General features: G+C 36.5%; 1 protein-coding gene across 3 annotated transcripts in view; it reads left to right on the top strand.

Moving 5' to 3' along the window:
• Positions 1 to 25,487, top strand: part of Zfhx4 (zinc finger homeobox 4) — a 201,065-nt gene that overhangs the window by 154,359 nt on the left and 21,219 nt on the right. For all 3 annotated transcript variants that reach the window (XM_021158465.2, XM_021158463.2, XM_029474929.2), the window contains exons 5-6: positions 13,468 to 13,536; positions 21,157 to 21,273. In XM_021158465.2, coding sequence (XP_021014124.1) covers positions 13,468 to 13,536; positions 21,157 to 21,273 — 186 coding nt within the window. The remainder of the gene's footprint in view (positions 1 to 13,467; positions 13,537 to 21,156; positions 21,274 to 25,487) is intronic.

Raw genomic sequence — 25,487 nt, 5'->3', positions numbered from 1 at the left:
CTTCATTCCTCTCATGCCTCTCTGTCTGCATCAAGTCACTTGTAAGTCCTATCTACTTCTCCTTTATAAGATTGATGACTTCCTTCCAGCACCACCTCTGTAGGTCATCATTTTGACTTTATCATCAGTGGTCTTATTTTAATTTATTTTGAGAATTTCATATATGAGCATTGCATGTGCATTTTTCCTTCCCCCTTCCCCTCTCTCCAACATCTCCCGTGTTTCCCATACTAAACATTCACATACATACACACATACATATACTGTTAATTTAGTATTGCTCACATGTGTTTAGGGCTGATCTCTTAGAATTAGAGAATTAGGGGATTGTCCCTAGAGAAGACTGATTCTTCCACTTTCAGCAACCATTTTCTGACCATAGCTCTTATGTAGAGATAGAGCCTTGTGAGATTTCTCCATTCACATAGGAATGTCAACCAGTATAGTCATTTTCCAGATCTTGTTAGGGAACCATATTGTTGAGATTTCCTGGTGAACATTCCTATCATAAAGTGAAGACAATATCTTACACCATACATCCTCTCCTGGTCTTCCTCTGATTCTTACAACCTTTCTACTCACACTTCTGTGATGTTCCCAGAGTCTAAGGTATATTTGTATTGTAGATGTATCAAATGGGGCCTTGGCTGTCTATAACGGTCTCTGTCAATGAACAAAAGAAGCTCTTTTTGATGAAGGATAAAAGCTATACTTACCTGTAGTTTTGTATTTGTAACTTAAATTTCTGGAAATGTTCTTCTATGTTGGCCAGTGGTTAGCTGTATTCTCTAGGGACATGTGTTTCCCACTTTGGTCTTTATCAACATCTCTTAGCACCCTCTTTATCTTCCAGGGTCATTTACTTCTTGGTGTGTGTGTGTGTGTGTGTGTGTGTGTGTGTGTGTGTGTGTTTTGACTCTTGGCCCTCTGTTGTCATCTTGCACACTGTAGACATTCTTTCTGTGCTCAGTCACTTATTCATAGATGTCATTTATTAATGCTTCCTTCAGGCTTCTCTTACAAAATTTACTTCTGTCCTCTTTAAGTTTTATTAAACATCTTCCTGTATATGCCTATGCATACACCCAATAACCTCGTCATCTCTCTTACTCCAGTCTTGAGTGTCTTTGTATCCCTATTCTGTCTAATAAAATTGGTCTTTAGCCTTTCTCCATAATCTCTTCTGGAAAGTGGTACATTCAAAAACAGAAGTCATTTTATTGTTATTTATTTATAACAAAACTTCTGACTGTATCTTTCATTGTCAAATACCAATCTCAAGATGAAAATATGAATTCAGCACCATGTTTAAAAATTTCATTTTCCCAAGATCTAGGAACCCCTTGCCAACATATACACTTAGATAAGAGGGAAATAAATAGTTTGGTTTTCAGAAACAATTTACTTTCCATAGTGCAAAGAAAGCAATGTGCCAAGTCTCATCAATCTGCTTGCTCACTAATGAGTGAATGACAAAGTGACTTATTAAATGAATATTTCATGGTTATTCCCAAGTGTTGACTCAAAAATTCATAGCCTGTCCCCAAATTATACTTTTCACTCTTGGCTCCACTGAGGTCTTTCTGATCTTCCTCATAAGCCATTCTACCTTTTCCCCTCCAGATTCATCTTCCTGCTAGACAAATGCTGTGTGTATAATACCTACTATATAACTATGAGTAGTCAACCTCTGCTAATATAATTATATGCAGAAAATTATCAATTATGAAAATATGTAATCTAGGAAGCTTTTCCAAATCACGTGTTAATGGAAAATTAATTTAATAATTTTTTATGTTGGAAAAACAAAATTGCTCTAGTTAATCTGAAGGTTTTCTCTCATGGTTGTATGTAAGTCACAAAGTAGAAAAACAGTAATTACTAATGAATTCTATACTTATGTTCATCTGTTTAAGTCTTATGCATTTAGAAAGGAACATGCATAGATTTTATTTGTTTTTCTTGATTACCATGAACTGGTAAAAACAGTCACTTAATTTAATCTTAAAAAGACAAAATATGGTATCCTGAGAGGAAATATTCTGATCTACATCTTAAAGATGAGAAAATGGATCTTCCCACTGATTGAAAAAAAATTCATTATAATATGTAAAATATCCTTAAGTTCTTGTTTTAAAGGTTTAAGCTGTGTAGTTTAGAATATCAGTACAGAGTCCTGCTAATAATTGCTGTTTCCAAAATAGTCAACAACTAATAATATCAAGTTATGGTGGGTGGAACACTTCATATATCCTGTTGGTTGGGTGGCAGAGACAAGTAGACTTCTGTGAATACAAGGCCAGCCTGATCTATGTAGAAGTTCCAGATTAGCCAGTTCTACAAAATGAAACTCTTTCTCAAATTCTCAAATGATTGAAAGGATAATAGTGTCATTGTCAAGAAAGGTTTATAGCACCAATGTACATGAACAAATGAAGTATAACAGGTAGGTGGAATCCAAAACTCGCGAGCACCAAATTCATGTACATTGTAAACTTGTTTGTTTATTATCTTGTGTTCTGAAAGCTAGATCAAAGTTACAGGAAGCCGCTAGGGAACACAAGCACTGTTTTTCCATTACTTCACTCAGTACTCCTCAATGTTACTTTTCATTTTTAATACCTTACTTTAGTGTATTTTAGGAAACATTAGTGATTAATTTTCTTGTCTGACAGTTTAATCATGTCAATAATATAGCCCAACTACTCTCTTCCCCCAACTCTTGCTATTCACTTTCTGCCCTCACCAATCCTCTCCTCCAGTCCAGTCTCAGTTCTTTGCTTTTGGTTTGATTTTGTGACCAATATAGTTTAACCAGGGCAGTCTGTGTAACAACTGGATTGGAAATGTGTCCATTTCAGCCTGGCTTGCTCACCAATGAGCCCACAGCTGAAGGAAGTGATTTCTGTCAATGAGTTCAGCAATAGCAAATAGTTCAGCAGTAAAGGATGGCTCCCCATCTAAGTTTCCTCTCTATCCATGTCTGACTGTTGATGGCCTGTTATTTGTCACATAGACCCATTGCAGGCATTCAGAATATCTCAGAGTCCTTGATTGCAAAAGCTGTACTATGCAAAGATGATATGTTGCAGATTCTCATCTTCAGGCTTTTACATTCTTTCCTTCCCCTTTTTGAAAATGTTCCATGAGTCTTCAAAAGGATGGTAGAAATTATAGGTGTCTTGTTTAGGGCAAAAAATTTATCTACTACTTATTCCTAGCACATTTTATAGACATGAATTTCCACATTCTCTATTGTTTCCTGGAAGAAGAGATTCTTCTGACTTAAGACTTCGAATAGTGTTTGACTTTTGGTATAAGCAAACAGAAGTCAATTTTACACTATTTCAATTTAGCTAAACAATAATATTCAGTTCCCAGCTGGGCCTGTGATCTGTCTGCCATAGGTTTCTGACCATATTTATAGTACCAGACAAGACTCCTGAATGTCAATGAGGTAACTGATTTTATCAGTATCTAATAGTGAGAAAACAGAGGAGCTGGAATTTACATTTAAGAGTGTTTTGTTCTTAGATCCACAGGCTTTTCTCTTAGTAGAAACATATTCATAGGATTAGTCAATATTTTCTTAATGAAAGACTTCTTTGTCAGCACAGGCTTCTTGGAGCCAGGTTGCTGTAGCATATAGAAGTTTTATGCCACTGACCTATTACATCTTCTTGCTCAGATGTTCAAAGCAGAGAATTAATCTGAGCCATATAAAAAGTGACCATCACTTCAACATTGGGGCTACAATCCTCTGACTCTCCCCAGCAAGAGTGCATGCTGTGGGATATTTTCCATGGATGGTTGTTCCAAAGAAAAATACTCAAAAGGCTCATTGAGTGTGACTGAAATAAAATCTTGATGATATGAAGTTACAGAAAATAAAGAATACATTTAAAAAGTTGTTTTCCTACTATTTATGGGCTGCTCTCCCATGGATGGCATAATCATCCTCTTGCTACCATCTGTTGGAAACTTAAGGGGTGTAGGGGAAAGAGAGGGAGGGAAGATGACCCACGTCCAGCCAGAGTTCCTCCTATGCTCTGAGCAGGCTGCCGGACACTTTCCACTCGGCCCGGGTGGGCATCTAAGCCACTGGCCCCATTCAATGGGGGGTGGACAAGGGGCATCCCTCAAAACCAGGGGCTCCAGGGCAATAACCTTGGCCCTGGTGTTATGGGAGAGAGGGAAGAGGGAGAGAGGTTCCCACATAGGCGAGAGCCCAAAGTTTGGTCCATGGCTGGAGCACAGGAAGGCCTTCTATCGGGAGATTAGACACAGCTCATTAGGGGAAAGCCTACCCCCTCATCCATGCATAGCAGGCCTTGATGAACAGAGAGTGTCTATAGTTTTAGAGCTTTATTGTAGAAAGGCAGGGGGAAAGAGAGAAGGTAAAACAGAGAGACTGGCCATGGCCAAGAGGAGAGAAAGGGGAAAAGGAGAGAGAAAACAAAGGCTAGACTAAGAGGGAGAGAGCAAGAGGGAGAGAGAGCAAGAAAGTGAAAGGAGAGAAAGAGGAGAGGATGAGGAGAGAGTGTAATAGGAGAGAGCAAGGTGGGGCCAAGCAGCCCCTCTTATGGTAGGCTGTTACCTATGGTGTTGCTAGGTAACTGGGAGGAGTTTAGCCTGAAGGTCAGAAGCTTGGGACATTGTCTATGTGACTACTAGCCACATGCTTCTCCTGTGGGGACTGTGGGAGCAGTAACTTCGACAGGAGCCAGGATTCCAGAAGACATGGTAGAACGCCTACTGTCCCATGTAGGTGGGAATTACCACCCATTGGGTTCTCCTGGGGTTCAAGATCTACCCTCAACTGGAAACCAGGCTGTCTGTGCATAGCCCAATGCCCCACATTGTACCAGGTGTCTGGAGAACTTGCTCACTGGTTATGTGTACTACTCTTGCATAGACCTAGGTTCTGTTTCTAGCCCAACATAGGGTGGCTTGCAATTGCCTATGACTCTAGCTCCAGAGGGATATAATACCCCAGACCTCAGTGGCACCTGCACTACCCTAACCCCATCAACAATAATAAAAATAACTCTACATTTGTATTCATTTGTGAGCAGTGCAGACCCAGAATGAAACAACTATCATTACAGAAACTTTTGAGATAAAATGGCAGAGATACTATTAAAGCTTCTATGTCTGAGTTGAACAAATGACCCTTCCCTCAGGCTAAGTGGCACTCTTATAAGAAATTTTCTAGAGGATTTCAAGATAGAAGTATTTCAAATTAAAAAAACAACAACAAAAAATAAGGATACAACAAGGTGACCATTGGTTTTTCCTTCAATTAAGACATTTCAGAAGTCTTTTGGTCTGTATGTAGGTATTGAGAGAACTCAGTGACCAAGGACCAGTGTATCAATGCTTTTATGCATTAAAGCTTAACTATGAAAAAACAAGGATAAACTTTCATAATATTAAGATAAGTGAAATAAGCCAATCAGGAAAAATGAATATTTTCTGAGTCTAATTATAAGATATCAAATGTAGAGAGATTTGTAGGACCATAAGAGAGTTGTTGATAGTAGTGTAATAGAGGAAGGAGGAATGAAGTGTCTCTAGACAAAGAGCATAAAATCTTGGTTAACCATCTGGTATGCTCTAGAAACATACTATATAGCATTATAACTAGATTCTTCTATGGTGTGATATACATATGAAAATATAACAGGATAAACCAACTGTAGATTATTTTTGTATACATAAAGCTAGCTACAAGTCATAGGAAAAGAGTTGAACAGTCCTTTGCTTGACATGACTCTACTTGAGTAGATCAAGTTTCAGTTTGGAGACCTGAAATATTTCCTCTGTTGATGAGCAGTCATCAAAGCCAGCAGAAGTAGCTGTGGAATGGAAAGTACTTTGTACAACATAGACCTTGCAATGAATTCCATAAAGACTAAGTAACTAGGCAAACATGTGAGAGATGGGAGCAAAACATAATGCTTAAATTGTGATCATGGGCATTTGATAAAGCTATTTTCTTCATTTACATTTCACATGCTATCTCCTTTCCTAGTTTCCTCTCTGAAAATCCCCTATACTTTCCCCACTCCCCCTGCTCCCCGACCCACCACTCCTGCTTCCTGGCCCTGGCATTCCTCTATACTGGGGCATATAATCTTCACAAGACCAAGGGTCTCTCCTCCCATTGATGGCCATCTAGGCCATCCTCTGCTACATATGCAGCTAGAGACACGAGCTCTGGGGGTATTGGTTAGTTCATATTGTTGTTCCTCCTATAGGGTTGCAGACCCCTTTAGCTCCTTGGGTACTTTCCCTGACTCCTTCATTGGGAACATTGTGCTCAATCCAATAGATGACTGTGAGCATCCACTTCTGTATTTGCCAAACACTGGCATAGCCTCACATGAGACAGCTATATCAGGGTCCTGTCAGCAAAATCTTGCTGGCATATGCAATAGTGTCTGGGTTTGGTGCTTGATTATGTGATGGATCCCCAGGTGGGGCAGTCTCTGCGTGGTTCTTCCTTCAGTCTCAGCTCTGAACATTGTCTCTTTAACTCCTTTCATGGATATTTTGTTCCCCATTCTAAGAAGAGATGAAATTTGATCTAATTTCTAAGCAAGCGTGAAACAGAATCTCCCATAGAAAAAGGTATCAGAACTAGTAAACTTAAGAAAAAATTATTCAGTTAGAGCACTTTACAACATAAGACATTAGGAATATGTCTGAGTAATTTATTGAAGCGAATTGATATCAAGGATTTAGTAAATTCCTTGATGCCAATTACACTGAGATCAGAGATAACTTAGGAAGTAAAAAATAATGATTAAATATTCTGAATAGAGGAAGACTCAGGAGACTTTCCCTTCATACAATAAAAAACTATTTCTGGGTAAAATAAAAGATGACAAAGTAAAAAAGCTTTAGTTTTCCCAAGAAAACAAACAAACACTAACAATAAGCACATTCAGGCAGTTGACATAGCACTATCCAGTACACTTCAGTCTGTTATTGACTGGAAGAAATCACTCAGGAGAATCCTCAATAATAGTTCAACAAGGATAAGGCTACTTAGCTACTCAGAACCCTGCAGCAGCACATTGAGTCACCCAGCTCTTGAGAAGAGAAGTCTGCCTCATGAGCATAAGCAACAGCTGAAGAAGACACTTGCAACCACTTCTCACTGTAAACTTTCTTTATTGGGACATGTTTGCAATGCCCTAGCAAGCTCCAAACGCTGTTTCAAAATGTAAATTACCCTGATAGTAATAAATGTACAATTTCATGTATCTTCTAAATACTAATCTTGTTAAGATGAATTTGCTTTGAAGGAGCTTGTGCTGCCATTTAGAAGGAAAAAAAAATGAGTTCTTAGGATTCCTGACTGAGGTCTCCTAGAGGATGCCTGGGGCACATGGTCCAGGGCAGGAAGGACAGAGCTTTAGAATCAGACTGACTCCTCCAAAACACTCCCGCTGCCTTTCTGTGCCATTGGAAAAAAATGACTTAAACTGTCTGAGCTTTGATATCTCATCTCTTTCCTAAAAGCAGTAATGCTTATGTGGCAGATGACTGTGAGGATTGGGTAAGGAAATCTGCTGTATGCTTGCAAACTCCCTAATTTTTAGCAAATGCTAACTTACTTTCTAAAAACTGGACATGTGTTAATGTCTTCTCTTGTATTCAGTCTTGAACATAGCTGCACAGTGAGTCTCAGGGCTCTGATAGAGCACAGAGAACCTCCATACGGAAAGTGGGAGGAGAGGAAGTATCTAGATTGGCTGTGGGGTGAAGTTTGTTTGAAACCTGTTCTATTTTAGAATTCTGAATTGTATCCATAATTAAAAGTGAACTTTTCTTACTGTATACAGTAACAGGGGTTTTGAAGTGATACTGAAGACTGAAGAAAGATAATTTTTTCTACTATGTTAAAACAGTTGGCTTAATGTTTACTTATTTTCTGGCATATGTCTTCTTTTAAATGCCATGGATTTTGCTAAAAATAGTGATATACATTACTGTTTAATGTGTTAGCAAAGTAGTATGGGGGTGAGAGGTGGGACTTTTGTAGGCAAACAGAGGAGATACGTGCAATGATATGTTCCACAAGTCTCCAATGTATGCCTAAATGTGACTAGCATAAAAATGTAAATATATAATTACATGTATACATATTTGTATGTTCTCTGTGTATGTATAATATGCTGTGTTGACTCTCTATGGATAACAGTGATGATATACTATATAACTTATAATAAAGCAGAGCAAGAGATTTAAAACCATGGTTTAGTGTAGATTCAGTCAGCTCAACATTAAATTCTTCATTCCCCTTTTAAGTCATGAACTTTCACTTTTTTGCTTAAATAAAAGTAGATTTTTATTAAACGATATCCTCTTATTGACAACCTATTTCATGTATAGAATACATGATAATTACTGTAACCATGCCCTCTCTTCTTTTCTTCCTATTGGACCTATCTCTCCATTGTCCTTAAATGCCTTTCTGTTTTGTTTTGTGACCCACTGAGTTAATCATGTGACTGTGGTTTTAGAGGGAGAACCATTGTGTCTTCTTAAGGCCTGAGTGTCCAGCGTGCCTTGTCTTGCTGTATTTGTGTTTTGTTGTGTTTGGCTGTTTTCTCTTGGAGGCCTGCTCTCTTCCCAAGAGAAAATGAGAGGGAGTAGTTCTGAGAAAGAGGGTAGGTGGCAGACAGTTTCAAGGACAGGAGGGAGGGAAAACTGCTGTCAATATATGTAGTACTAGAGAAGAATCTATTTTCAATAAAATAGAAAGAAAACCACGAGATTTGTATCAATTAGTTTTTTAATGTCCCAATAAGCAGGGGTGAAAGAATCTTTCAGAAAGTAGTGATTTAAGTGCCAAAACACTATCAATTTACTCTCTAGAATAAGTATTCTTGGTTTAAGAGAGAGAAAATGTAAAGGAGAATCCCATGATGATTGGGTTGTAGAGGAAGTGTCTGTACAAAGTAAGGGGAGAACTTGTTAGAACTGTCATCCTCAGGAGTCTGTAGATGGGGCCCTCATGGTAAGACTGAACACTTAAAGTCATTGCAAAATTGAAGGAAAAGTTATCTTTAGGATATTAAAAGCACCTGTTTGTGTAACATTGTACATAGAAAACTGTGTCTGAAAGGGAACTGTGAGGTTTCCAAACACATCTCCATTACTGGCCAACTGTAACTGAATGTGAATAAACAGAACCTTAGTCAGGACAGGCATCAAGCAAATGCTTCAACAAGTCTTGCTGCTGATAATGTGAATTTCAATGATCAATACCCTATTCCAAGAAAAACGTTTCTGATTGTTCCCACATTGTGTTAATAAAAATAGAATAATCGATCCCATTTTCAAATATGTGATCATGACTAAATTGACAAGATAGAACCGAATATTAGATAAGCTAATTCAATGCTATTTCTTTTAAACAGCATTTAAAAGGTCTTATACTAAAAAGCACACGCACTACTAATTTAATTAAATCACTCACAAAGTGACAGATCCAGCTAACAGCAGTCAGTTTGTTATTACACAGCAATTATTAAAGTGAAATATTGCAAGATGTTATGTATTATAACTGGATTCTAAACATTTCATTTTAAATAGGTAGGAAAGTACAGATTAATCAGTTTGTTGATAAGTTAAAAGTTCCTTTATTAAAATATTTATATTACTTGTATAAAGGAGAAAACCAGCACTGAAGACTCTAAAAATGGCTCTGGGGCACACTGAACTCCATCCCTTTTGAGCATATTTGTAGTATGGCTTACATTGAAGCAGATTCCATGCTACAGTATTTAATTTGTAAGATTAATCATTTTTATTTTTATGGTCTATATGATTCCAGAAAAATAAATATAACCAAACACAAACTATTTACTTACATTTTATATAACAAAGCATAAATGTTTTATGAAATATTAGGATTTTTAAAAGACCAGTGAACATGGCTTCTCATTCATTTCTACTGAGTTTCTGGTCTTCAGTGGGCCTAGGGAAATCTTCATGAGCTTCTAAATATTGTACTACTATAGCTGGACCATTTAAGTATTTTTCAGCATCTAGAATAGACAGACAAAAGGTTCTTAGTCCAGACTCTATGAGTTTCTAATGTCATGACCTAGGATAAGTTGTCAATCTGTTTAATTCTCCATATATAAAGAGAGGAGTAGTAATTTTCCCCATGATTTTATTGTATTACATGCTTGCTTCTACACACATATCTTGCATACTACTTAGTAGACATGCATGATAACTGTCATTGTTTGGTTTTTACTAATCATTAAGAAGTATCATTTTGTGAAATTCATTTGGGTACAATTGGTGACAACTTTGAATGAAGTTAAACTATATAGTAAAATATGTGTTGGGGCATATGTTGGGGCATTGCTCATTTACTGTACTTGTTTTTGCTAGAAAATCATAGTTTTTATTTATATCTATATCTGCATATCTATCTCTATATATCTATATTGATATGTGTAACAGGGATTGTTTTCTGGGCTGGATATAGTTATCAATCTTTGGACATTGGAAACTGATTATAACTTCTCATGGTGAGCCTACTCTGGTTTGGAATGTAGCTATTTTGGATGTGAGCAGCTTTCATAGGACAGTTTGTTATATCAGTCTCTCTCCTTATATGACATATATGAGGATAGTGTGGAAATATGTACAGATCATACAAACCTCATCACCATCCTCTGTAGCCAGTGCTAAACAGAAGTATAAGGCAATTGTTTAGAGAGAATCTGCTTTTGACTTTAAGAGAAGAATAGGAAGCTAAAAGTTGGAGAACAAAACAGGCATTTAAATCCAAAGGAACAAAGATGACCAGGACTTGAAGCCATTCAGGCAAGAGGAAGAAGGTAGCTTCCTGAATGACAGGTCAGATACTCATCAAGGCTGTGACCTATTTTGGAGTCACTCCAGGATTTATGAGCAACGACAGAGGATAAATTCTTGCTTACAAGATTAATTTAAGACATGCTTATAAGAAAAGTATTTCTGTGTATTCATGTGGAAAGTTTTATAAATTTACTCTGATTTTACTATTTTAAAATAGGTTACTACCAAAGGACAAAAGTTTTGAGACAGAAGAAAAATAGCAAATATAATAATATTGGCTGGATGTGAATTTATATTTTCAAAGTTCATTATTTGTTTAGTTAAAGCACTCAGAATTGCTGGAGGTGCTTTTACCTAGACATATTAGACAAACAAGAGTCACTTTGAGGGAAAACCCTTTAAACAGATTAATCACACTTAGTCTTTTCCAACTTTGAAGACTATATCTCTTTAGTTTTACTTATATCAAGAATTTACCCTTAGAATTATCTACTATTTATATAGTGATGTCTTTCCTTTAAATGGAATGAATTCAGACCTAGAGGAAAAGAATTTACCTGAGATCTCATACCTGGAAAATGGTGGAATCATGAGTTTTTACTCAACATTTTATATCATTAAATGATACTTGTTGAAATGTTAGTGAAACATCAGATTATAAAGAAAAGAGTTTAGAGTAAATTTGGTGTTGTAGAAGAGAACACTAACCTCTAGAAGGAGAAACAGGACAGGGAAAAGAGACATAAGACAAGATACCTTATAAAAGAACAGAAGACAGTGATTCAGAATGGAGAAAGTATAAAAGATTAAAGGCACGTTCTAATGTCTAGTGGTTTTTTCTTTTAAATTTTTAGAAGCATTTCTTATATATTATATGCATTGGTGTTTTGCCTGAATGTCTCTGTTTGTGAGAATGTTAGATGCCCTGAAACTAGATTTACATAGACAGTTAAGTGCTGCTATGAGGGTGCTGGAAATTCAACCTTGGTCCCCTGGAAGACCAGCCAATGCTCTTATCATCTGAGTCAACACCTCTTTAAATTTGTTTTAGTTAAGAGGTTTTTTTGTATATCATATTTTCATCATATTGTTTTCCCTCTTTTATCTCCTTTCAGATTTTCCCTTCCTCTCTACCCACCCAATTTCATATTCTTTCTCTCCCAGTTTCTCAAAAACAAAATAAAAGCCGAAAATGGATATCAAACCAAGCAAATAAAACCAAATAAAAATTATGCCCCCTAAAAGAACTGAAAGTACATTAAAAACATGGAGTCCATTTGTATTCACCAACTACTTTTGAGCATATTATATGTGGTTGGTCTGAAGTGTGGTTGATATTTTCACAGCAACTCTGCTAGGGAAAATTGGGCTTCCCTTCCCATGCAGGTATCAGTGTCAAGTAGCTTCATATATTAGGGTGGGTTTTATGTCTGTCTTCCCTTCTCCTCACTGGGATGTGTTGGTTTGAACCTGTACTATTGCTGTTCTCATACTAGTATTAGTCCTGTTGTGTCTTCCAGATGTTTTCTTTTCCTCTTGGAATCATCCACCACATCTGGCTCTTACAATTCTTCCTCCTGGTCTTTCATATAGGTCCCTAGGCCTTAAGTCAGGGTGGAGGTGGCTGATGAAGCCATACCTTTAGGGTTAAGTGTTTTCATTCTTTATAACTATGAGTCTGTGTGTTAATTACCAGTTAATAGAAGAAAAAGCTTCTCTGAAGAGGGTATAGCAGATATCATTAGGCACTATTTTATGACTCTGTTACCTTGGTAGAAAAACTGTAGTTAGTTTTCTCATAAGGCCCATGATCTATATAGTCTCAGGTTCTTGTCCATTTTAACCTTGTCAGTTATGGGTTCCATCATGGAATAGACCTTAAATCCAACTTAAAAAGGGAGGTTGGTTACGCCTATAACATTTGTGACACTATTGCACTAGTGTATTTTGTAGGTAGGTCACTGTTGTAAGACCCATGGCTTGTAGTTGTGTGATATTTATTACTGCTTTCTCCTCTGGTAGCACACCACTATTTCTTTATACAAGATAAGAGAAGTGAATAAGGAAGTTATATAAACAGCTGTTCATGTTTAAGGTTGAGCTAGCAAGCCACCATGTTTGTGCCATTTCTGCCCTGGAACCAAATACAGATATGAATTGACTAATGATGAATTCAGTCTTCAGATTGCTCTCGAAGTACGGGGGGCTTTACTGTGGTCTTATCCATCAGTTGTCATTTAGGGGGCTTTTCATTTGGATACTTCATAAGAAAGAGGATTCTCATAGTGGATATAAAGTGCCATGATTATCATATAGAGATAGCCTTAGTCAAAGGGTAAAAATCTAAAGGTAAAAACCCAAAGTTCCTGATTCTATGATTTTATATACTGTTGTATTTGCTGTGTCTTGCTAATCACCAGTATTTAAATATTACCCTATTCTGACCCGGTATAATTTCTCCAAACACTGTGTGTTTGATCTTTGTGTGCTAGATCTTCTTATAAGCTCCTTCTGTTACTTCTGTTACTCATCCTATGGCAGTCCTACTTGGGGATCTTGTAATATTAGTTCTATCTTTGATGACATTTTTACCCATTATACTGATGTCTTTTACAGAAACAGCATCTTTGGGAGCCAGGAATGGTGAGGACGAACTTATAGAGCAGCAATTGAAGGCAGCCTCAGGTAAATGTGTATTCCTCTCAGAAGCTAACCTTGTCATGAATAAAAGGCACATGTCATTCCTATAATTTATGGTACCAGAGACACAGAACTGCTTTGATCAGTTCTTCATAAAAGCATGATTAATTATATTCTATATTTAGAAATATTTAAGTGGATCTAGTTTGTAGACCAGTTTCAGGTTCTCAGCAAAACTGAAAGGTGTGTATTTTGTACACCATTGTTATTTCATTATAACCATTTTACAGCATGAGCAAGACATAGGGGGACCCTTCTGTGAAATATCAGTTCTGTGGAGCTGGAGAGATGGCTCAGCATGTAAGAGCACTGACTGCTCTTCCAAAGGTCATGAGTTCAAATCCCAGCAATCACATGGTGGCTCACAAACATCTGTAATGAGATCTGATGCCCTCTTCTGATGTGTCTGAAGACAGTTTCAGTGTACTTATATGTAATAAATAAATACATCTTTTATAAAAAAAAGAAATATTAATTCTGTGCAACAAAGAACAAAAAATATTCAGAATCAGATAACTGTGGTAAGGGATGTGAAGCAGGTGATCTGTAGAAAAGAGCTTCTTAAAAGAATCTTCTCATAAATGGCGATGGCATAGCTTAAGGTGTTGTAAGAATGAAACCCCTGAGCTGACTGCTTGGTTTGGATAAGCAATCAGAGTGACCAGCCCTGTAGAAAGCTTATTCTCTCTGTCCCAGCAATCTTTGGTTATTAAAGTTCTTTGTTTAGTGTGAATCATGTGGATATTCCCTTCATGTTAGCATATCTGCTATTGTTGTGCTTGTTCAGGCCCTATTTAGTTTGCTATATTGTTGAAGTATCCTGAGTAGCTTTCTTGTCATATCTGGGTGTACAACCTCACAGGAAAAATAGTTGTCTTGTGTTCTGTCACTTATGTGCCATCCATTCCATCTTCTTTAATGTTTTCTGAGCCTTAGGCACAAGAGTTATGCTGTAGATGTATCTACTGGGGATAGGCACCCTGGAGTCAGTTTTCTTTCTGTAATTTGACCAGTTGTGGTTTTCTATAGTACTCCCCAAGTGAGCATATGCTTACAAGCAACACTAATTGCTATATGTCATCATGTTATATTTACATGTTTATGAATGTTATATGTAGAAATCAAATGAAAGAAAAAAAGAGGCTATGGATTTGAGAGGGAACAAGGCAGAAGATAGTAGGAGAGAAGAAAGTGGAGGCTGAGTTGATTATATTTTAAATAAAATATTTACATAGTAAGTTAACATATCACATAAATAAATTTATTATATTAAATTTTAAAAAAAGAATACAAATTTTCAAACCTTATTTAAAACCTCCAAATGAAAAGCATTAGGTCTGCAATCCACCAGAGGATAGTGGTTGCTGACAGAGTCCCAGCACGCTTTAATCTGAGCAACAGGTAAGGTACTACTTTGGAAGCTGTAGTGAGCTAAGTCCTGAATCATTCAAATGGAAAGCTATGAAACAAAGTCTGGAAAAATACATTCCTATGAAGATGGGAAAATTTGGCTCCATCACAAGGAGCTGAATAACGCTAACATGGAGGAAGATTGGTGAGTGAGGGAACAGAAGCATAATACACACCCCAAATAGGCATAAACTAATCAATTGAATCATTGTATGGATGAGTTGGCTAAAGTGACATAGCAAAAGGCAAAAAGTTCAAGCAATAAATGAGGTCGACTTTATTTAGCATTTAGTACGCACTAAATATAATTAGAAATAAAGTTTGCTGATGGATTGAATATGGTTGTGACCACAAGAAAAAAATATTTGTGGTGGAAGTTCACATAGTTAAGTCAATCCACGAACTTGGGAGAAAATGGAATAAGATTGGCTAACCTGAGGGGGCGAGTTCACACCTGACACATTAAGTTCGATTTGTATTTTAGAATCGGTGCAAAATGAGACAATTTAATGTCATGATTCTTTTTTTTTATTAGATATTTTCTTTACTTACATTTCAAATGCTACCCCCTTTCCTAGTTTCCTCTCCGAAAGTCCCCTGTACCCTCCCCCCACCCTGCTTCCCAACCCCCTTCCTGGCCCTGGCATTCCCCTGTACTGGGTGATGCCATGATTCTTAATATGTTTACCTAAGGAGGCTGGAGGCATTCTAATATATAGATGTTGTAAAATAGTGGGGACTAATATGGGAGAATGAGGGGAATGTTCAGACAGCCCCAAAAGGGAAGTCCATAAGAGCTGTATTTTCATGAAAAGGAAATTAGCATCTGATGAACAAGAACTGAGCTGTGTTTTTACTCTGACTGAGAGAAGAGAGGTTGTGTGAATAGAAACCAAGAAAGCTTCTGGTTTTTTGTTTGTTTGTTTGTTTGTTTGTTTGATTGATTGTTTTTGGCACTTTTTAAAAAGAAAAATATGTAATAAGTGTGATTCAGCAGAAAGAAAATAAACAGAAATTGAGAAGACATTACTAAAACAGAAGTCCAACTGTGTAACATCTAAGCTTGTCTTTTTCTTCCCTTGATTTTATTTCTTAACTTTGTTCAGTTTCTATTGAGCATGCCATGTTGTCTGCTAGGATCCAAATACCACTCCAAATACTTTAAGCAGATATGTTTGCTTAGATGCTTATGCATATATAAATATATATTATATATTTTAATCTCTAATTTCATAAACTATTTACCTGTTAGTGTAAATAGGTGATATACAGATAATTTTGACATATAATATTATTTAACATCAAAAAGCAGAAAGGAATCCACTAATATACCCAGAAACATTGATTTTAGTTCAAATCTCAGGTAACACTTATTTGAGAAGGAAACAATGAATAATACTGGTGATGGTGGAACATTCATTTTTAAATACATAGTTTATGTAAGAATCACTTTTAGTTGATTTTCATACATGAGCACAAAAGAAACCTATAATGTAGTTATTCTTAACTGATTGCCCCATGTGTTGAAACTGCTATTTTCTAAGCTGGACACAAAAGAAAAGGCAGGGGTTATCCCATGAAAAAGTTGTACTTAGTCAAAAAAGGACAAAAGGGGACCTACAGGCTATCCACAGCTATTGGAAATAATGCTACAGGGTGCAAAAGGACTGTCGCAAACAATGCTGTAAGGTGCAACCCGAGACAGGATCATCATGTGAGTTGAACTTACACTTGTCAGGCCTCACTCAAGGGTAGACAAGCTTAAATTCAGAACCTTATATCTGGGCTCAACAATACCAGGTGGTGCTGATACCCGGAACTCTGAAAAGACAGTTTTCAAGCAGTTTATTAAAGATTATTTGAAGAAAGATGACTCCGGGACATAGATCAGAACCTGGTGTTGGGAAGATATTCTTGCTATTCAAAAAAGATTGAGATTTTTTTTTCTATAGGTGATGAAGGCCACAGGAGTTAAATGTTGAGGACTGTTAGACGTAGGTAAATCAAGGAGAGAATAGAGTTGAATGGGAAGAGACTGGACAAGGATGTCATAGAGGATTTGTAGAGTGAATTTTTATAAGTGTATGTCTGAAAGGGAGAGGCTCACTATAAAACTGAAGGTGTTTGAGTTATTATCCTCCACTGCTTCCTCTTCACATGTTTTTAAAGGGATGGAATGTGTTCCCCCTGATGTCAGGGCTAAATTGATTTATAGCATAAAAGAATGTAGAGCAGTGATCACTAGGTAGAGAATAGATTCCTAGATTCGACTAGACAAGAGGAGTAAGTTCTGAGGTTGTATAGCACGGCAACATGATTATAGATTATAACATTTCATTATATTTTATGGGGAACTAGGGCAAGATGTTCCTAACACACCCAGAATTCTAAATACTTATGGAGACAGAAACTTTAATTAACCTGATTTTATCATTTTACATGCCTAAACTATCTTGTTAGTCATGTGTCAAGTACCACACCATATCCTATGGATTTGTACAATTATTGCTTAGCAATTAAAATTGAAGTGTGCAAGGCTAGCTCAGCAGTTAAAAGCACACATTGTTATTGCCGAAGATCCAGGTTAAGCACCTAAACCCACGAAGCAGCTCACAACTGTCTTTAACTCTAGTTCCATGCGATGCACCTTACTGTTCTAACCTATACAGACTTCTCAGGCATGCACCCACCCACCCACACACACACACACACATGTATGTGCACAGAAATACACACTGAAATAACTGAAGTGTGTGATTCCTTTTCTTTAAACATTACAAACAGGCTATGCCTGTGCCAATTGCTATAAAAAACAAGTGCAAGTGAATTGATTTTAATGTATGCCTCAAGATGTACATTATGAATTGTATGATCAAATGATAGTCATTTTCCATTTTTTTTATAATTCATATGAAAATATTCTAAGCTAAACACTGAAAACCTTTTAAATATGTTTGATGTGGAGCCCCACACGAAACAGCATATGATCAGCATTTTAGGCATGCTTAAAATGCTAAGTTGAGCATCCCATGCTTCTGTAGTAATAGCAGATTATAGCACTTCGTTCTCTTTCTAGTCTCCTGAAACATTTAAACATGAAAATAGCATTTCTTTCTCCTGATAATTAGGAAACTCTAGAGGAGACTGACTCAAGCTTTACGTTAAAGCACATGTACACCATACTGTTTAACGTGTAAATAAGTATTTTTCCATATTCTTTGATGTTAAAGGAGATTGAAAGTGCATACACTGTCAATAAAATGGTACAGTGGAAAACTATCATTTCTTTGTTACTATTGCATGTAATGCAGTAGGTTTCAAAAAACTGCTTTGGCATGTTTGTTTAGCGTTTTATTTAAAATATTTATTCTCCTCAGTTGTACCGTGTTCTCTTAATACATTAACATCTTGTGTCTAATTTTCCTAGAAGACATTTTATATTTTATGACATTTTATAATTGAGGAAATCTGGCATCTAAACTAGAAGATAGCCACTCCTACTCACCCACAATTCTAGCCTATAGGTTTGCTAGAGAAAGTGGTTTCTTCACATTACTTTTGACTCTAAAGCCTAATTATATAATGAATGTCAAATTTATTTCCAAACCTCTCTTTGAGTGTGAAAGTGACCTTTTATTCTGGCTTATATGGAATTTTATGGTGTGGAGAAATTACCTTGTGATTATTTTTTGCATGATTAAAAATTTGCAAAGCTCTTATGGCTCCAAAGAGCCTACCTGTAATAAACAACTTTTGCCTTCAAAACCACAAAACGGGTCTGAATTGCTTGAGCATTAGAGCTAATTGCCTGCCTACTTCAAAGAAAGAACTGCAAAGAGAGGAGGGAGAACCTCACAGAAGCAGGGGCATGGCAAGCAAATATGCCACTCAGAGTTGTGGCTTGGAAAAGCCAGGCAAAGTTACTGCCTCCGACCTGCTGTTTGCCATTAAGTTGATGGGGAGAGTCCATCCCACAATCTCTCCCTGCTGAGGACACAGAGTCTTTGTTCACATTCAGATTTCACAAACTGTTGCCAGGGTCAGGCTGAGGTCAGACACCACAGTGATGTATAGAAGAACATGTCTGGGAATTTCTCTCACACTTGAAACACATACCAGAAAATGAAGAAGAGTAACTTGCAAAAATCTGTCTGATGAGACCCAGATTATATTGTAGCCTGCTTTTTAGTACCTTTATAATTTTTTTTCTTTTCCTGACACACGATGTTTTATTAATGGGAGTAGCGATAGCCCTTACAATTTTGTGTCCCCAGGAGATAAAGCCTCTCAGTAGCAACTCTGAAACCTCATTTTCTAGCCCTAGGGGCAAGGTCTAGTAAATTTACTCAAAGTAATCTTCATCCTTTCTCAGGATGAGTTGAGGACGAGCTGTCATGAGACTGCACTGGATATATCATGTCTCATGTACACATGGACTTGGCAGAGACACAGCCTGATCTGGTCATTATCTCAGCCTTCCTGCTCTTGAAGCCCTCGTAGCCATGGTCCCCACTGCCTAGTCTGCTGTTGTGAAGAGAAACATGGGAGAAGTCTGATTACTGATTATCATCAGTATGTGAAAGCAATACAGAGCTACAAAACACCGAGTATCTTCTTAAAGTGAAATTTCCATGTACCTCTGCACAAAGTGGCACCTTCCCACCAAGTTAACCAGGCTCACAATTCCCCTCTGTGGAGTACAAAGTGTAACACTGGAATAAATGCATGCATGCAGATTATCCTATCTCGGAGGACTCTCAATTTAACCCAGCTCTTATTTTGAAGGTATTAGATGTCCTGTTTCTCCTTTTTGCTTACACAGTTGCAGAGCATGGCTGAAAACTGAACCATCAAGTAGATTTTTTTTTTTTTTTTGTGCTCAGCTGCTACTTATGACAGTGGATATTTCATTCTGCTGCCAGAATGTTATTAATAAAACATGGAGTGTGGAGAAGGACACATTTCCCCCTTTCAATCACTATAGCATTTGCAATGAAAATTTTATTCAGTGTGTAATTTTCAGTGAATGCTTGACACTTGAAATGTCCGTAGCACAATTTTGTATGGTTATTGAAGGGTTAATTGTATCATGTTCTCTGCATAAAAGCTCTGCTTATCAAAAGCAAATAGAATAGAGTATGCAAATGTGTTCTGATGACCTTTCGCCTTTCCAGGGTTAATTTATATTCTCATTAAAGATTTTATGAAATTGTTCAGCCTGGTACTGCAAATCCCATTTTACCTTCTTCTCCTAATTTATGTAATTCCTACCTGAACTGGGGAATACACCTTATATTTTTGTGCTGCAATGAAAACAGCATGGCTTGCTGTGGGGAGTTGTGAGCCTGGTTATCTGGCATTACTCAGATTGCTAAAAATTCATTAAAATGTGACATCATCACACTGGGAGACAAATGATCACAGGATGAAAGAGAACAGTGAGCCTTTCACAGATTAGTGCTGCACAGTCCGGGTATAGAGGCTAACTGCCTAAACAGATTAATCCACCAGCGGTGGCATGGCTGAGATTTACAGAATAATTAAGTAGGTTTGAGTTAGTAGGAGGATTTTCATGTAATCTAGGTGGTGTGATCCTGTGAATGAGGTGTGGAATGGTACAGTTGTCTTACAAGTACCTCATTATATCAAAGCCCTCTGTAGCTTTACAAACAAATCTCCAGTGGAACTGAAGTTTGTGAATCTTATCTAATGAAATCTTAAGGAATGCATCTAAGGTCTAAAATCTGTGTGCAAGATGAATGACTGTACATTATTTAAACCATTGGTCCAATATTATCTCACAGAATATTTTTTCTGTGTTTGATTTGCTCTAATGTCCTGACTTCAGGTCCGTGGAGCAAGATGATGTTGCTGAAATGTTCTATGATTGAAATTACAGTTGCTTTCCACCCTCTACCCCTTATCCTTTCCAGCTTAAACTCTGGTAAAAAAGAAAAGGAAAAAAAAAGAAAAAGGATTTCTTTCCTTTTAATACCAAAAATTTGCTCTGGGATGGTGTTAGTTTGTTCTAATGTAGACTTCTGCCTTGATGTATAATTTCCTTTAGTAGGAAGAAGTGCTGAAAATTCATAGATAAAATTCGAAGATAAACTGTGTGATAAAGGTCACCCAGTTTGCATTAGTGTACATTTTCTGGACTTAACAATTTTTCTCACTCATCTGCTTTCTTAACAGAAGAACCCAGTGAAGATGCAGGAGACACTCTGAAGCCTCCCACAGTGGCTGAGGATGATGAGAAAGAGGCACACAAGAGAGACAACAGTGAAGGCAAAATCTCTATGAAAGACCCTGGTAAGATGCTAGATTCTTGGACTTTTCACTTTATTGTACCCATCCACCAAACTTCCCTTCACTGCATCCCCCAACAAAGCTCATTAAATGCTTTTATTCATTTTAAACTGTCTGAACATTCTCACTACTATTCACTGTGTGCGCATTTTGAATGTGATTTCTATCAGTAGCCTCCCATTGACCTATTTTTAATCATAACCATCTGACAGAATAGATGTGGATAAGTTGAAGAATATTACAGGATGACTAGTGAGATTATTTTTTAATCAAATCAGTTTGTGTGCTTGTAAGTTTTAAGCGCCTTTCATTAATCTTAGCTATACTTGTGATTCCTCTGATGGCATATTAATTTTTCATAAGCTCAGGATTAGATATCACTTAAATTTTATCATTCAATATTATGCACCCTCCCACACCATGTAACCCTAAAAATAAATGCTACTCCTCTCTCTCTCTCTCTCTCTCTCTCTCTCTCTCTCTCTCTCTCTCTCTCTCTCTCTCTCTCTCCCCCCCCCCCCCCGCCCCTGTTCATCCCTCCCTTTCTTTCCTTACACTAAGGAATTTGCCCTTTTTAAGGGCATCTATTTGAGGCATTTCAAATAAAATCCAGTCAAAAAGTTTACAGATGATTCAGCCTAAGAAGGAGGAAATATCATTGAAAAGGGATTAGGTGCTGGGTAATTTTGATCTTCTAGAATGGACAAATCCCAGGAATGAAAGCTACTGTCTTTGAAAACAAACCTTCATGTCATGACATTTACTTGTGCACAAACAGACCCTAGGCCAGCATCTGATGTGGATTCCTATGGCTTTTTCTGTGTTTGATTTGGCAAATATATGGCTTCATCCATTCTTTATATGTATGAGATGGAAATCTGTGGTCGCAATGAATATTACATTGACCACTTTTGCTGTACACTATACCTAGTTTTATTATATTGGGCTCATTGAAGCAGAAGTGTTGAAATGGACTCAAGCCTGTTAGTCTCAGGTAGTCATCTATCCCATGAATTCCAGTGACAGATGCATATTAAGAGCCTGTTATTCAGGAGGATGATATTGGCTTTCACATAATTTATCATTTTCTTCATATTTAAATCTGAATTATCCCATATTTGGATATCAGTCACTACATGCCTAAATTTTACATTCCCCTCAACATGTATCTGAAGGGTTCTTTCTTCCTCCCTAAACTCATTAATTATAAATTTCTTACAGGAGTGCAATGAGAAATGTATCATTGTTTTCTGCTTTTAGGAATATAGTTTCAAATATATGATTCTAATTTAATTTAAGCAAAGATGGTCCAAGGTGGGTTTGAGCCTAAAGTTGTACCTCTGAAAAGATGCCACAGCAGCATATGAGCAGGTTGGCTCCTGAGGCAAATGACAGAGAATTTGAAGTACCTAATGTCAAGGATAGCCCCATGAAATTTTCATTTGAAAAAGACTGAAAACAGCAAGGTAGCCAAGGTTAGGCCATCTAAGATGGACCTCATCAAAATGAGTAGCTTGCCAGTTTGTTGATGATAGAATCCCCTTTATTTGTGTTTCTTGGACTCATACTAGAACAGACTACATAGCATTTCCCTTCTGCTAATCAGAGCAACATAGAAACCAGAAATATACCACATCAGTGTTCACTGAGTGCTCCTAGATGGAAAACACAAAGCTTGATACAAAACGTCTACTGTCTAGGACCTTTCCAGGGATGGTAGTGGGAAGTATATGTGTGTGTGTATGTGTGTTTGTTTGTTTTTTATTGTCCCATCTTACTTTGATAACACACTATATAGATGCAGGAGCTCTTGTCGCAGCAATACAGTTTACTGCTCTGCATAAGTCATGAACTCACTTGCTCCCTAATGGCCCAAGGAGTTGCTCTCCTTTGAGTTTCTAAGATAGATAAGTTTGGGGTACATGGAAGGACAGATCACTGCATAATGGCAGTTATTTAAAATAAATGTTATCCCTGTAAAAATGCATCCCCAGGTACATCCAGAGAGAGTTGAAAATGAGCCAACTAAAAGCAAATGTTGAGATGAAAATATTTAGCTTTGAAACCTTGCTACCTTTAAGACAGCTCTTGCTACTTAAAACTAACACAAACTTTAAACAGTTCTATGCTCTCTGAATTGAATCTCACCGGGTTGAAAATTTATTCCATGGTTGCTGTTCTTTGTAAAAGTGTACATGATTATTAGATATCCACTTATTTAGATTCTTTTGTTCTTATATCAGCTATAATTGTCAAACAAATGAGAGCAAACTTACAAAGTAATTGCTATGTTAATAAGGTAGTTGGAAAAGCACATTGACCCCACTTTAACCTCGAACTTTTCAGGCAGGAAGGAATTAGCACATGTCTGGACCAGTGTGTTGGTAAGCTGCTGTGTTCTGTTGCTATCATTAATCTGCAGGACGAAAGCTTTCAAAGTGAGACTTGGCAATATGCATGTAATCTTTGCTGAAAATTCAGTCATAATAGAAAAGCTTCCTAAGTCCTCATTTATATTGTCATTTAAATCTAGTGCCACTTTAGATTAATTATAATCCAAATTATAGCTCAGTGTAGTACAAAAATTAATATAGAGTTTATCCAGATTAATACATTTGCATTGAACATGTAATATATCTCTGCCATGGCAAAGGGGATCAGTTTTTAATAAGGGAGCAAACATGAAAAAAGATGGAAATTAACCTTCATTACTGCAATTAAAATTATCCTTTGATTCTAGTCTCATTAGAAAGAATACTGTGTTGGTAATTATACTTTAGAATTAAGTGAGTTGAACAACATCTGCTACATCTGAGTTTTAAAGTATTCAAACTTTACCAAATATAGATATTATAAGTGATAACTCAGTATTCTGATTTATTGTTTTCCAGGTTCACTTTAACATGTGTGTTGTTGCATTTCCCTGCCTTGTTATGAATATAAACCATTTTACAGCTTTCTGTATTTTAGGAATTGAGAATTAATTAGGTGGCATATGAAATGAAATGAATTATGTTATTTTATATTAGCAATCTCTTGCAAGTTGCATAATCCTGTAACTGACAGATAATCATTGGCTCATATATTTGACAGTACTTATTTATAATTAGACTTCATTTTTTAGTTAAAATTCATTAAAATGACATTGTGTTTTGAGAACATTGTGGTGTCTTTAATGATACAAAATGAATTATGATCTCATTTCAATATTTTTTTCTGCTCCGGGGTAACAAACAGGGTTTATTTCAAATGAAGTTGCACATATAAACTATGAGTAATCACTAAACTTAATCAAAAACTTTCCTAAAATTAATTTTCCTTATTTAGTACAAAGCATTTTTTTCTAGCATAAAACAATTCAGAAAAAAGGGTCTCAGACTTGATTTCCTATAATTTACCAGGCATGCTTTGGTACTAAACTTGATATAAATATGAATTCAGAAGAATGTATAAAGTTTTGCTTATCGCCTGTCTATGCCACCTTGAAGAGCAGTCTCATACTCAAGAATCCGTTTGTCTTCTCAATCTTGAAATTCTTTCCTTCTTTTATTATCCAGAATCATTAAATTCATGAGTATTAATGAGTATAAAAATGAAAACAGTATATCCCTCACATGCACAGATTTAATTTTGCCAAACATTTACACGAATGAATAGACTAGAAAGAAGGAAGGAAGGAAGGAAGGAAGGAAGGAAGGAAGGAAGGAAGGAAGGAAGGAAGGAAGGAAAGAAAGAAAGAAAGAAAGAAAGAAAGAAAGAAAGAAAGAAAGAAAGAAAGAAAGAAAGAAAGAAAAAGAGATGAAAATATTTAACAAAACATACCGTCTTCCATACCTTCAACATACATGAAAATAACCTTCATGTATATTCATGGAAATGAGTTCATGACTGAATATATAGTGGACTTAGAAGTTCCTTGAAAGTTGTTTTTAATTCTGACATCTCAAGAGGTTTGTAAACAAATGATAGGGATTATTTTTCAACTTTTACAGAGAATTGAGGCAATTATTATTTGATCTTGTCTGTTTAAAATGTAAAGGAATATGACATGATGTTACTGTCTTTAGTAAACATTGTTACTGTCTTTAGTAAACATTGTTACTTATTAATAGGACCTTTTAAAGAAAAGTCAATCAAGAGAAGACAATTGAGAAGACACTTCTTAACTTAAATGACAATCATTTTGTACAAGTTGGTCAAACATTTTATTTTTTTGT

This window comes from Mus caroli, unplaced genomic scaffold (genome assembly GCF_978045245.1).
Source record: "Mus caroli unplaced genomic scaffold, Mus_caroli_1 scaffold_3, whole genome shotgun sequence".
NCBI classification, from domain to species: Eukaryota; Metazoa; Chordata; class Mammalia; order Rodentia; family Muridae; genus Mus; species Mus caroli.
The sequence above is the reverse complement of the archived record's forward strand: the minus strand, read 5'-3'. Positions and strand labels throughout refer to the sequence as shown.